This window comes from Cebus imitator, unplaced genomic scaffold, assembly GCF_001604975.1.
Source record: "Cebus imitator isolate Cc_AM_T3 unplaced genomic scaffold, Cebus_imitator-1.0 Scaffold9, whole genome shotgun sequence".
Lineage (NCBI taxonomy): Eukaryota > Metazoa > Chordata > Mammalia > Primates > Cebidae > Cebus > Cebus imitator.
Window position 1 is genome coordinate 7,731,071 of NW_016107324.1, and position 13,845 is coordinate 7,744,915.

Below are 13,845 nucleotides of genomic sequence, written 5' to 3' on the forward strand. Positions count from 1 at the left end.
GGTATTTGGATCCAAATGCCAGCCTTGCCTCTCTCTCATTCACATTGTTCTCTTCTGATGAATCATTTAAGAACTAATCTGTACTGGGCTGTAATCTAAAGAAAATTCTTATGTTCTTCCTGGCCAATGCTATCAAATGAAAGACGTTCAGGAACTCACTGTTGAATGACTAAAATGACGCACTGACGTCTGATATGAACACAAAATTAATTTGGAATCTTTTATGGGTATGGGAAAGTGGCAACATTTTCTGTTAGCTCTGGGATATTGAGCCTTACATGAAACCCTTTAAGGCTGTCTGCTCACCTTCAAGGGCAGGTCCTCACTGTGGCTTTAGGACTCTCAGGGTTCACTGCATGTGGCAGGATCGGTGCACTCTGATTCTCCTAGTTTTTTCAGTTTCTGAGTTTAACAATTCTTCTGACTTGGGGTACTCAGTGTATCCAGAAAAGAATATAGCATCATTATGGGTATAGGAGGAACCCCTAGTTTTCATTTGGCTTTTTTAAGAGATGTAGAACTTGGTCTCTTCATTATGACACATCTGGAACTCTTGTTCAAATCAGAGCAAATGTAGAATATGCATCAATGGCAGGACTTAATACAAAAGAAAACTAATTTGGGTATATATTCTCTGTAAACTGTTTCCTCTAGTTCCTTTATTTCCCCACAGAAATCCTGAGCGATTACTCCCACCTTTATCGGAATGCTTTCCCCCGCTAAAGATCTAAGACTCACAACGAATACAGTTTCCCATGGTAAACATGGTGGCAGAGCAGGTGATTCAGAGCATATTATCTATGCTGACCCTGCTTCCTCCCGGCTTCTCCCAAGGATTCATGCATGGTTCCTTGGTTTGTGTGGGTCACTGGACTCACCATGTCTTCTTGTTTCACAAGTCTGAATGACTGCTTTTATTTTTTAAAGAAGAAAGAATATTTTATGCTGGTAAAGGTTTGCCTGAAAGACAGGGTTAAAAAATACATATCAGGGAGGATTTTATTATATTGCATTTAAATGTAAACTTATCATTCTTGCCAGAAAGAAGAATTCATTCTGATTTTCAACTTGAACAAATAATGTAAAGCCACTATTTAAACTACTGTTAGCTTTTTTATCTCAAAGTAGTTAAATGGCTTTGTTGCTCATGTGGGAATGGAAATTAGCTCTTGGCAGGGACTGCTTTAATTGAAATCAGTTTGAAGGCTGAGTTCCTATGCTGCTTGACAGATGACATCATTTCCTGTGCTTTTCCCAATCTTCACTGTTTTTGTAAGATAGGATGAAGCTAAGTTTAACTTCAAATTTTAAAGCAACTATACACCTTTTCCTGACCTACTTAGAATATTATTCAAAGTTTTCACTAAATCATTTTTTTCTTTGTATACTACTTATAGATAGCTTTTTAGTTAAAACAGCATTTTGGCTGAGATGTTTTAATGGAATCATAAGAGCCTAAAATAACTGTTTTAATCAGTTTCCGAGGTTGTTTGATTTTAATGCTCCAACAAAGGAGTTATTTCTGCTTTTATACATGCGGAAACAAAGATAAAAATATTTTTAATAGCAACCTACTTAGTAGAGCTGTAAAAGTGCTTAGGACACAATGGACATCTTCTAAGTCTCAGTTGGGTCGTTGGATATAGCTTTTGACGTCAGTATCAGGCAGCATGAGTTAAGTAAATAAAAATTTAGCATAGTTTTATACAGCACTTACATATAAGCAAAGTGCTACTCTAGGGACTTATGGGGATATTGCATAATTAATTCTCATGAAACTTCCCACTCGTGAGAAGTTTTTAAACAAATGGGGTGGAGAGAAAGAACGAAAAATGGGCTGGATTATGTAATATATGCTTCAAAAGAGAAATATAAAGTTATTAGAAAGGAGAGAGGGCTCACATTTTGTTTGGGAGGTATCAGAAAAGATCAAGGGAAAAAAGCAATATTTGAAATGGGTCTTGGAGATAGGATTTCAGGTTTGGGGAAGAACTGTGTGCGTTTTGTGTTGGGTTTAGGAGTTAGGGGCAAGGAGACAGGAGGCAGGTTAGGGAGGGGGTTCTACAGAGGGAAAAGGAAAGTGCTGGGTGTTTTGCATGGCACACAGTAGGCACTCAGAAATATTTGTTGAGTGAATGAATGACTGATAAGTAGATCAGGAGATGGAATCATAGGACATATTAGGAATGTGCTGAGGAGCCCTGAAAAACACCTGGGGCCATGCTGAGGAGGCTGTGAATGCTGAGAGATGGAGGTGGCCCTAGTTCAATAGAAACAGGCCTTCGATGGTGTTTCAGTGTGTGGCATGTTCTTGTGGCATGTCCTTGAAAAGGCATTTAACTTTCAACTCGACTTCTTCATGCTGTGAAAGGGTATAGTAGATACGGCATTCTGCATTTTCCTTCCCTATTATCAGGCTGCGATTTGTGTAGCTCCTTATAAAAATTGTCCCTTTCTCCTGAAGTCAAGTAGCCACTTTGCAATACCATGGCTGAGGCTTCCTAATGAGGGGTAATGAACGGGGTGGCTGTGGGTGGAATCTTCTGTTTGTTCTGGAGAGATTTGGCCTCTGTGCTTCAGGAAGAGTGAGCATAAACAGCAGATTTCTGCTTTTGTGTAGAAAGAAGATATTCTCTTCTCCTTAGCTAAAAGTATTAAACATTTTTTCCCTGGAAATTTATTCCCACAACTTGGAGGACCAGACAGAATAAGCCAAGCCTCCAATGCCCAATCCTGGCCTCTACGTGTAGGCAGGCATCTACAGGGATTAATGAATAATTCAGTCAATCCTTGAACTAGGAAGTAGCCTAGAATTTTGGAAGTGCTGGTAGCATACTTAAATTACTGACCTAGAGAAAGCCTGAACACTGGAGAAATGAGAGGACGTGCCTGCGCTGTTGTTCTTGCTCACCATGGAGCCTGTGGCTGTCTGTTACTCCAGCCTCTTCAGGTGTCTCATTGTCTGGGGTCTAAGGCTGTCAGCCCATGGTCTTTCTACTCTGGACCCTGAAATGTACACTCCTGTAGGTGAAAATGGGGATCTTACTTAGTTCGAGGTTAAAGTTTAAACAAGCAGCTCTTTCTCAGACAAATCCAGCTGTCCCTGTCATCAGGCAGTCTTGTTATTAAATGCCTTTCTAGGTATTTTCTATTTTCTCTACTCTGCCTCTAAAATTTCTTTTAACAAAATTCTGTGGAATTTGCTACTCTTAACTGTTCCCATGCGCCACCTACCTGGGATGCTAAATCTTTTCATGGGAAAATTATTGCCGTCATAATCTTGTCTCACATGATTACTCAAGGCAATACTTTCTTGTTGGTATAAATTACAAAAATGATATTGATTTGTAAGTTCTGTTAAATTTAAAAAGTCATTTAGCACTATTAAAGTGAATGCCAAAGAAACAATTACAGTACATTGCATGGTAAATGATTTTATACAAACAACTAATACTATGTTTAGCATTCTCAATTAGGTCTCAATTACTGGGTAAAACTGGATGAATCCTGATAAACTATTTGATTTTCTCTTTAAATAACTACAAATCAATTCCTGTGAGCTGTTGCAATCTATGCATTAAGTTGCAAAACTGAATTTTTCTTCTTTTTTTTCAAGTACAACACTGCAGCATTCGCTGTTTGAATGGAGGTAGCTGCAGTGACGATCACTGTCTGTGCCAGAAAGGATACATAGGGACTCACTGCGGACAACGTAAGTACACCACAGTTATACATATTCTAGATGTTAACCTGTTTGGAGAGAAGGAGAATAAAGAAATAAGTGCTGATGTTCTTTGATTACCTGGGACACAGCATTTTTACAAGTGTCTAGTGACCTTTACAGATGAACAAATCACTTACTCAGAACACTTGCTACCAAATTTCCAATTGGAATGCTGGCAACAGGTGGTTTAATTCATTTTCCTCTTATTTACCTTTACTACCCTGCTTGCCTGATCTTGATTTCTAGTCACCACTAGAGGAGCAGAATTCTTGTTCATTCCAGGCAGATACCTTCCACTCTATTGCCAAACTTCAACAATTGGATTTTCAGGAAGCTTCTCAAATAAAATGTTTCAAAACTCAGCCCCATCATTTTCTCTGAACAGGTCCTTTCTCTTGATTAATGGTATACACATCCCTCTCATTTCTCAATCTAGATTCTGCTACTGAAGTACTTATTATGTAGTGTTCAGTTTGGTGGTTCATTTGTACACACCGTTTATTGTGTCTGCTTTCCACGAGTCCCCGTGCTTTGCAGAAGATGAACATTCTTTATAAAAAGCTTATTTTCTTTGTTACTTTAAGATGAACATATATACCCTACGGAAAATTTGTAAAAGTTTAAAACTATAAAAAAATAAAATTATTCATGATTTCATCATTCCAGATACTATCTTCTAGACTTGTAATGCATATTTGGTACTTGAGTTCTTACTGTATATATAGTTTTTCATACCACTTTTTCACTTAATATTTTATTCAAAGTATACTCATGTTATTACACATTTTAAAATACATTTTAATGGTTGCCTAATACTTTATTACGTGGACGTTTTACTGTTTATTTAATACATTCTTAATGATGAGCATTATTCAGGGTGCTTCTAATTTTTGCTTTTGGTGCTTCTAATTCTTCCTTTTTTAAGATTAATAATGTTATTATAAATAAACAAAAATGTGTAGGATTCCCTAGTGACCATTTGTATTAGTTTGTTTTCATGCCGCTGATAAAGACATACCCAAGACTGGGCAATTTACAAAAAGAAAGAGGTTTATTGGACTTAGAGTTCCACATGGCTGGGGAGCCTTCACAGTCATGGCGTAAGACAAGGAGCAACAAGGCACGTCTTACAAGGAGGGCAGCAGGCAAAAAGACCTTGTGTAGGACAACTCCCCCTTATAATAACCATCATCTTGTGAGACTTACGATCCTGAGACCAGCATGAGAAAGAGCCCCCATGATTCAGTTACTTCCAACTAAGTCCCCCCCACAACACATGAGAATTCAAGATGATATTCAGCTGGGGACATAGCCAAACCATATCACCATCCATACATTGCAGTAGGAGAAGAATATTGATTGATTTCTGTGTACCCCAGCATGGAGAAGGGAGAGGCAGGACAGGTTCGCCAGTGTGGGTGATTCTTGGGCTGAGTGTTGAGGGATGGGTAGGAGTTTACCTCTCAGGTGATGGGGAATGGGCCTTTTGGGCAGATGGTAGAGCATGAACATAGCACCAGCACAAGACACAGCATGGCATATGGGACATAGCAAGTGCTTTGGTATTGCTGGAGCTTAAGTGTATAAGGGAGTGATGGGAAAGGAAGTGAGGTCAGATAGGATGTCATGGGCCAGGTTTTGATGCCTTTATGCATACTATGTTTTCTTCCAAAGTAAGGCCAGGAAAGAGGAGTGAGACTGCAACAAAGAAAACACACTAACAACATCAACAACATACGTCTTTTGAGTTACTCTGTGCTTACTGTGTGCTAGGCACATTTTAAAACTCTGTGTGTGTTAACTCATTTAATATGAAAACAACCCTTTGTGTTAGAGGGCATGAATGTTACCCTGTAGAAGATGAGGGAACTGGACCACAGGGACTTCAGTAGTTCTTCTAAGGGAATATAGATGGTAATCGGCAGAGTTGGAGTTGGAACCCAAGCAGTCTGTCTTCATAGCCCATATGTTTACTGCTGTGAAATATCAACCTTAGTACTCTTCACTTACGAAGGTTTACAGGGAGAACGATCACAGTGTGGAAGTGCAGCTGGAGGAGGACAAAGCAGGAGCAGAAAGACAAGTCCTAACGAAGGCTGTGGTTGTGAGAGGGCGAGATGGGGCTGGATTAGAGGCATTCCAGGAGAACCAGAGGGGCTGCTGGGCATCTCTCCAGTGCCCCTTGGTGCTTCCTGAGAGAGTTTAGCCAAACCCCAACACCCAAGTGCTTAATTAACCCTGGCAGAATTAAACACTTCTCCTAAACTTCAGCTTCCTCATCTGTAAACTGGGAGGGTTGACTTAGGCAAACTCAAAATTTCTTTTCTGTTTAAAAGCTCTTCATTCTCCCTAACTATAAATCAAGAGACAAAGAAGACAATTAATTTACATAAACCTCTCTGATTATATGATGAGCAATGGACTCCTGCCATAATTTTTGGCTAAAAAGAGTTGTGTCAGTTCAGGTCCTTTTATGCCAAGAAAATAACAGGACAGAATTAGACATAAAAGATTTATTGGGAAAAAGTCCTGTGAAGAATAAAGGAAAGAGGAAGCTGAAGTAGGAGGGAATGGTCTTTAGACCATGATGCCTGCCTGACCCTGTGCAAGGAGGGAGGGAAGGAAGGACAATTGCATAGAAGGAACTTCAGTCTGTAGTGTAGCTCCAAAAAAAGCCTTGGCCAGGCTGATGGAGAACCCAGAGCAAAAAGTGCCCATCAGAGAGTTCCGTGATGGGTAGAAATGGCCAGGCTTTAGTATCCTAGTGCTGTGTTCAGTCGTTGGCCATGAGCATGTCCTTGATATGAACACCACAGCAGATCTGAAGGTACAGCAGCTGGAAGCTGTCTGCCAGCTAAACTCCTTTCAGGCGATTCTCTTGAGGGGTAGTATTAGTGGCTCAACTTCATAACTGCTATGGGGTAATGGATGGAAAAATGTATAGAAAATATATAAGGAGGAAGGAATTTGAATGGAGGTATTGGGGGAGCCTCATGGAGCAGTGAGATTTCAGCTGAGCTTTGAAGAGTGTGTGGGACTGCCGTATTTGGCAGAGAAGAGCCTACCACTTATGATGAAGATGTCTAGAAAGAGGCCATGCATGTGCGAGTTACAGGAAATTGTACAAAGAGGAGTTGTTCAGCACATGAACTTTCAATTCCTATTTTAATGTCTCTTCTAGAAAGCAAAATAGCCTGCCCTCAAACATCTCTAGACCTCATTGCACCAATAGTTTCCATAGGTTCTGTTAAAACTCTCAACTGGACTTTCGTTATGGTACCTAAATTACTGAAGATCATTATTAGTCTTTTGTTGTTTGAAGTTAATTGTGCAATTTAACATGCTACATTTCTGTAAGGGTGACATCAGAGGGGCTGATATTTCCGCTTATGGGAGCCCTGTTGAAATTAAACATAAATCGTAAGCCAAAGAATGTTTGCTAACACACAGTTCCCAACCAGTGACATGTCTTAGAAACTACTGTTTTTGACGTAGAACTGAAAGCATTGCTCTGATGCTTCACAGAATAGACAGCATTAACACAGATACAAACTCATCTATTCTGACTGAGGAACATCTGAGGATATGTAACTATAGAGTGACCGTTCAAAACAAACACCAGGGTGACATTAGATATTTTATTGTTGTCCTTCCAGGGGACCGCAAGTGTTACTTCATTAGCATTTATTTTCGGGTAAAACTTCTCAGTTCTCTCCTTATTTTACAGCTGTTTGTGAAAGTGGCTGTCTCAATGGAGGAAGGTGTGTGGCCCCAAATCGATGTGCATGCACTTACGGCTTTACAGGACCCCAGTGTGAAAGAGGTAATGGTTTTTTAAAATCTTTTGCATAAAGACATGCTGATACCTAAAGCTGTTATTAATTTGCACAGACATTGGGTTTACTTGGCTACTTCGTGAGTTTTGCTGAGCTTTGAGGGGATTTCTGAACTGCCATTGGGAAGGTCCCTAGGATGACAAGACAGTAGCTCTGAATCTATGCATGATATTCAGCAATGTTTGCCAGTGAAAGTTTACCTAAATTCCCATATTTGCTAATTTGGTGGTACTCAGTTATGAGCATATACATAATTACCAGTTGGCATCAGCATAAAAAGAAGAGAACTTTCTGTAAGGGTAAGGATTAAGCTCTCAATTATGCTATGAATTAAAGAACTGGTCTCAATAAAACATATGTATGGAAAGGGAGAAGTTCTGTATGAAAAGCACACCTAAAGATCTGTTGGAACTGTTGGGGGCTGTAGAGGTGTACAAGCTCAGCATTCAGAACTCACCATACATATGTTGAGTGTCTGCTGAGAAACTGCTTTGTGTAGATGGTTTATTTAGTAGTCATTGCAGTCTATTAGAGTGTGTAAAATCATCCTTACTTTTGCATATGAGAAGATCAAGGCACAAAGAGGTCCAGGGATGTCCCCAAGGCCACATACATAATAAACCTTTAATTTGAATATGTGTTCTTCAAGTCTAACGCTTACTGCTGCTCTTAATTAAAAGAAGCATTCTACCTGATTTGCCTACCTGAAAATGCAAATATGATATTGAGATCTATGTGGATATGTAATATTCTTAAGTTTTGGTCTTATTAATCATCTTGTCTCTACATTTATAGCTTTTTTCTCATCATCCCTAGTTTTATAATGAAAGTTTAGAAGATTTATGTTACATAAAACTGTAATTGAAAATCTGCATGGACTTTTAAACTGCAATAATCTCTTTTAGTCAAAGTTGTATAGAGATCTAATTCTAGGATGGAAAGTAAAGATTCAGTAGCAGATGTTGAATGTGTCATTTAAAACATATACTGGAGGGAAGCAAAGAGCAGAGAGTGGTTTGTGAGAAATTTTTTATTTTCTGTCTATTTTTATAAGTTTATCTAAATTTAGTTATTTGCTAATAAGGCAATAATATTCATTTTAGCAAGAAACTCTGGGGTGATTATTTTGATTACTAGATAAATTATATTGTATCTCTATTGATAGGGCCACTGCATGGTATTGATGTGTGATGCATAATAAACCTTTATATTGCATGTTGATATCCTTTAGGAGTCCCTCCTTAAACTGCTTCTCTTTACAACTTGCACAGATTTTTTTTAATTGGCTAATAATTATTTATAATGGTCCAGAGTACTAAAAACTATTTCTACTAGGTAGTATCCTTCTGTGTCCTTGTTACTTAATCAATGAATTTGTAGGAGATTAAAATTGTTAACGTGTAGCTTGTGGAGTGGAATGTGGAAATAACTTCTCAGATGATAATGCTGGGCTTAATTTGTTTTAGAAAAATCACTAATAAGATGAAGTTACAGGGCATTTTACCTGTAATATTTTTCCTGTAACCATTTTAACAAAGTGGTTGAGGATTTGCTGCAAAGACTATTGATGCTCATAGTTCAGATATTGTTGATAATACAGTCTAAAATAAAGGGCAGGATATTGAACCATTCCACAGTGATTTCTTCGAAGATTTGATCTTTGCCCAAGATTAAGAAATGTCCTGAATGGGTTAAATTACTAAGCTACTAATCAAAACTGGCATATTACTCAGAGTTTTCTCCAAGTTTTGGGGTGTCTTCAGCTGCTCCCATTCAGGAAAAAGGGCTATCCTGAAATCTGCACTAAGTTGTAAATATTTTCCCAGTGGTGATTTTCAAAATCAGATTCATCCCCAAGTGGCAGATTTTCAGGCATTTGTGGTAGTGGAGATTGGGGAGCAGAAGAGAGACTTAGTCATTACCCACTGCCTGTTTTACCCATGGGTACAGTCCCAGAGCTTCGATGGGAGAAGGAAAACATAAGCGTCTTTCCCATACCACACAGGGAAAGGGAGTCTTTTTTATTTCAGATTTCTTTTTCCATTTGTGGAGTCTTCACTGTTTTCTGCTCTTATGAAAGTCATCTGCTTACCTCTTTAAAGAATTAGAGACAGTAGATCCTCTTACTTAAATGTATGTTTGTGATTTCAAGAGTGATGAATAAAAACGTGGCACTGAGTCAGGACAGATCCATCCTGAAGTGTGGAAAAGTATTCAGTGTGATTTCTGATGGTGGGTTAGTATACTTATTGAGGTACTTATTACTGGATAAGTACCTCCATTGATTGTATTCTGTTTTAATTGGGATGTGATGTTTTATTTTTAAAAATCAACACCCAGGAGGCCTTTATTACTTTCCTTTCTCTCTTCATCTACATTTTTCCTTAGTACTCTCTCCACATCTCTTTTTATACCATTTACCACATTAAGTCAAAACAGTAAGTTTCTGATCTCCCTCACTAAAGCATAAATTTTCAGAAGCAACTACAGTTTCATCATCATCTTAATTCCAGCCTTACTGCTTGATGCACAGTACATGGCCGATAGATGTTGAACTGGATTCATTTAATAGCATCAGAAAACCTGGAGATATAATGATTGGATATGAACACGTATCTCCTGGAAATAATTGCTGTTGGCCAACAACAATCCTGAATATCGGTTTCATTGGTTTCATGCTAAACAGAGCTGATCACAGTGTTGATACCTAATTGAATTTGGTCCCATCTTTCAGAAGAATGATCTTTCAGGGCCACATGACTGTCATTTTTCAGTCAACAGGGATGCGAAAAGAAAGTATGTTTTGATCAAAACTAAGTGGCAGTAAAAACACAAACAAAAACCTCTTGTCATGATGTAACGCACACGTAAGGGAACATTTAGAATGTCAGTTATAAGTACTTTTCAGGATAAAGATCTTTGTTCCTGGGAGATCTTGGAACTTTTATACATTAGTAACTACCTCAGAGACTCACTGTGAGTGTGAAATAGACCTTTGGGGGTCATACTGGCAGGATTTGTATCACATTAAGCCAGCAAGTAAATCGTAATCATCCTTGAACATAGTATTTTGGTTTGTGATGAAGAGGAGCAGCAGATCCATGCTTGAATTATGAATCATAACAGTCATGTAACAATGTAATAAGATTATAAAGCAAATTTGTCTTACTTGCAGCTTTTTCCCATTAAGATAAGTTTGTTTAAAAAAAAGTCTCTGCCAGCCAGCCTCATTCCCAATGGGCAGGTAGCAATGATATATTTTACCATTGCCATTACCATTGTTTCTCTACACCCAGAGGACAAAAAACAGAAAGCTGTGGCTTATTTGGCCTGCGATGTCTACTTTTTAAAAGCTGAATAGGAATATCCTTAAGTACATCTTCTAGTTTGTCATAGTCCCCACCACTGCCTATTGTCAGATCTTGCTCAAGTTTATTCATTTAGCTTACGTACTAGCCCTTGGGGGCATTCAAGTTTGCCACCTCCTGCTGCTTTCTCTGTCAAAGATTGCATCTCTTTATTTTTTTTAACCCCAAGTTTTTAAAATTTTTCCTTCTCTCACATTTGTGGTTTTCTTGTTGCCTCCTACCCCCACCCTTTGCCTTCTCTCTGCTTGAGCCTTGAGCAACTGGTAGAGCTTAATCATTGTCTTAGCTCAGGGGTACTGTATGTTAGCATTTGTTATCAGATTATTGAAGTGAGGTCAGTGCCTGTTTTGGCAATGGCAACACAAGCTAGTTGTACATTGCCATAGTTACTGCTAACAAAAAAAATGTGGAATCACTTTGTCTTGCCATCTTGCCTCAGAATGCACATTTAAAATCTTGTTAAATGCTCTTGTATTAAACACAGTGAATCATATGAGTGGATGAGACTTCTCAGGGTCATGACAAAAAGGAGAAGAATGATGAAGAGAGACCTGAACATGGGGGGTGGAGTGTGATGATGAGTAGGCTTAGGGAAGAAGAGAAACAAAGAGACACAAAACATAAAGAGGAGCAAGAGAACCAGGAGATCGCTGAGCCAAAAAAACAAAAAGGAGTTCAAGAAATAACTTGGCAATTGTTAGACTCATCGAAGGACTGAGAGTGAGAATCATAAAGAGGCCATCGGACCTAAGAACAGCTGACATGTACTGAGTACTGAGTACTTTCGGAGTGCCAGGCAGTGTGCTGAGCTTTTCACTTTGATGACTTGCAACAGCCTTATGAGAAAATTCCTATAGTAAGTCCCATTTTATAGTGGAATAAGCAGAGGCAAAGAGAGATCAAGTGCCTTGTCCAAGAAGGAACAGCTTAAAAGTGGTAAAATAAAGGCCTGAACCTAGACATTCTGGCTCCTAAGCCTGTGCACACAGCCACTGTGTAGTACTTGAACTTCACTGGAAGGGGCCACTCATAACACTGAAGACTTTTCTGAGGAATGGTAAGAAGAAACATAACTATGAATTTTAGAGTGGAGTTCATAGATAAACAGCCAAAAGAAATCTTGCATATTCTTGGATATTTCCAATGTAGGGTTTTGGAATATTGTCCTATTTGATTGATTTCAGTGTACAAATCTGCCCTTGGAAAGAGACAGATTCCTGTGTGTTTACAGGACATATAAATGTACTCCAAAGGACTGAACCAAGACGCCTGGAAGTAGGCATACAGAATGAAGGTTGTCCTTTAGTGCAGTTATGGAAAACTGAACAGTTTTTTATATAATGTTTATTATATAATGTCCTTTAGTGCAGTTATCATGGAAAACTGGATAGTTTTATATATAATGTTTATCATATAATGTCGCAACTGCTCAAAATGTATTTGGAACCCTTTTTTGGAGTTGCCTTTACAGAATCAGCAACATATGCAAATCAGTATGTGATTTTTTTCCCCTCTTTTGAGGAGGCATTTGAGTTTTTAGAAATAGCCTACAATAATTTACTGTTAATTCTAGTGACTACAGTGGATAATCACACATTTTAGCTGTTTGAGATCAAAAGCAGACTTAGATTTAAAAACAGCAAAAATAATTTTCTCATGTGGTTCATAAAGCACATGGAATCGGTTTAATGTTTTAATGTCAAACTTTATGTGAGCCAGAGGATGAAGCCTTTTGGAAGCATAAATAGCAAGAAGTTTTCTCTCATTACTCCATTTGAAGCTCTTCATCATGTATTCTCAGAATATGAGCATGCACATGGATTCTTCTAAATCCTGATGCATTTGTTCTGTGTTAAATTCCTACCCAAATCTAAACTGTGAAAACAATACTTGGATTTCTGCCAACTTATAAAAGTCTGTTGGCTGTTATGCTGGCTATCAGTAGATAAAGCATGGGGAAAGCATTGTCGAACTGATAGCTTTAAGGAAAAGAAACAATCGGGGCCAAAGTAGAGTAGAATAAAAATAAGAGGATGGAAATAATCCTTAGTTCATTAGATAAGCAGAACAGTTGAAAGCGAACAGCTATTCGTGCATGTACTTGTAATTAGGAATTACTGTCCTAATGAAGCTGGAAAAGGTTTTTGTGCTTGTTTCTTTGGACAATAATGAAACAGAATAGAACAAACAACAGATAGGTTGATTGTAATTCCACCTTATTCTTATATGTGCAGTTGACATTTGAGAAACTTATCCTCACCCCTTGTTTCTCGGATGATATAAAAATGATTTTGCGCAGATATTTTCCTAATTATTTTATTGAGTAACTTTCAAAAATATTGCATTAAGCAATTTATAAACACATATAATATAAATCAAAAAAGGCAGCATCTATATTGTATCTAATGAATGGAAAGGACTAACATGTAATTATCCAGATATATAATAATCGGATAGTCCGTTTTGGAAACATCTGCTTCAAAAAAGAAAGTAAAATCATTACCTTATCTCAAGACCTGTTTAGAGAGCTTTATGGAGTCAGGAGCTGATTTTCCTCTGCTTTTTTTCTGCTGGTGTTTTTCAGGAAGGTATTGATAAAAAGTAGATTCATTATTTTTTTCTATGTGGAAGTAAGTTTTACAGAGCTGCATTTCTGACACCAATTTTACATAATTTTAAATTGCAGATGGCTATCACTGAAGTTCCCAGGGTAATTAACTCTCATTCTCCAGGTGCCTTTGGAAGGCAGAGCTCTGTGAACTATGTATATTTTCTTCTTTCCAAAAGCAAAAAAAAAAACAAACCCATAAACTGTCATTAGTAAACTATACTGAAGGCCTGTATGAACCTCGCTTTTGTTATTTAGTTTCAATGGAAAGTAACAGTATGTAGATAGCAGAGGCAAAAAAGCCCTAAA

The 13,845-nt window shown here is 38.0% G+C and overlaps 1 protein-coding gene across 3 annotated transcripts in view; it reads left to right on the forward strand.

The window, feature by feature from the left end:
- The window catches only part of FBN1 (fibrillin 1), a 235,950-nt gene that overhangs the window by 45,720 nt on the left and 176,385 nt on the right, over positions 1-13,845 (forward strand). For all 3 annotated transcript variants that reach the window (XR_001830020.2, XM_017545034.2, XM_017545044.2), the window contains exons 5-6: positions 3,617-3,712; positions 7,452-7,547. Coding sequence is in view for 2 of the 3 variants with exons in the window: in XM_017545034.2 (XP_017400523.1) it covers positions 3,617-3,712; positions 7,452-7,547 (192 nt within the window). In the remaining variant the exon portion in view is untranslated. The remainder of the gene's footprint in view (positions 1-3,616; positions 3,713-7,451; positions 7,548-13,845) is intronic.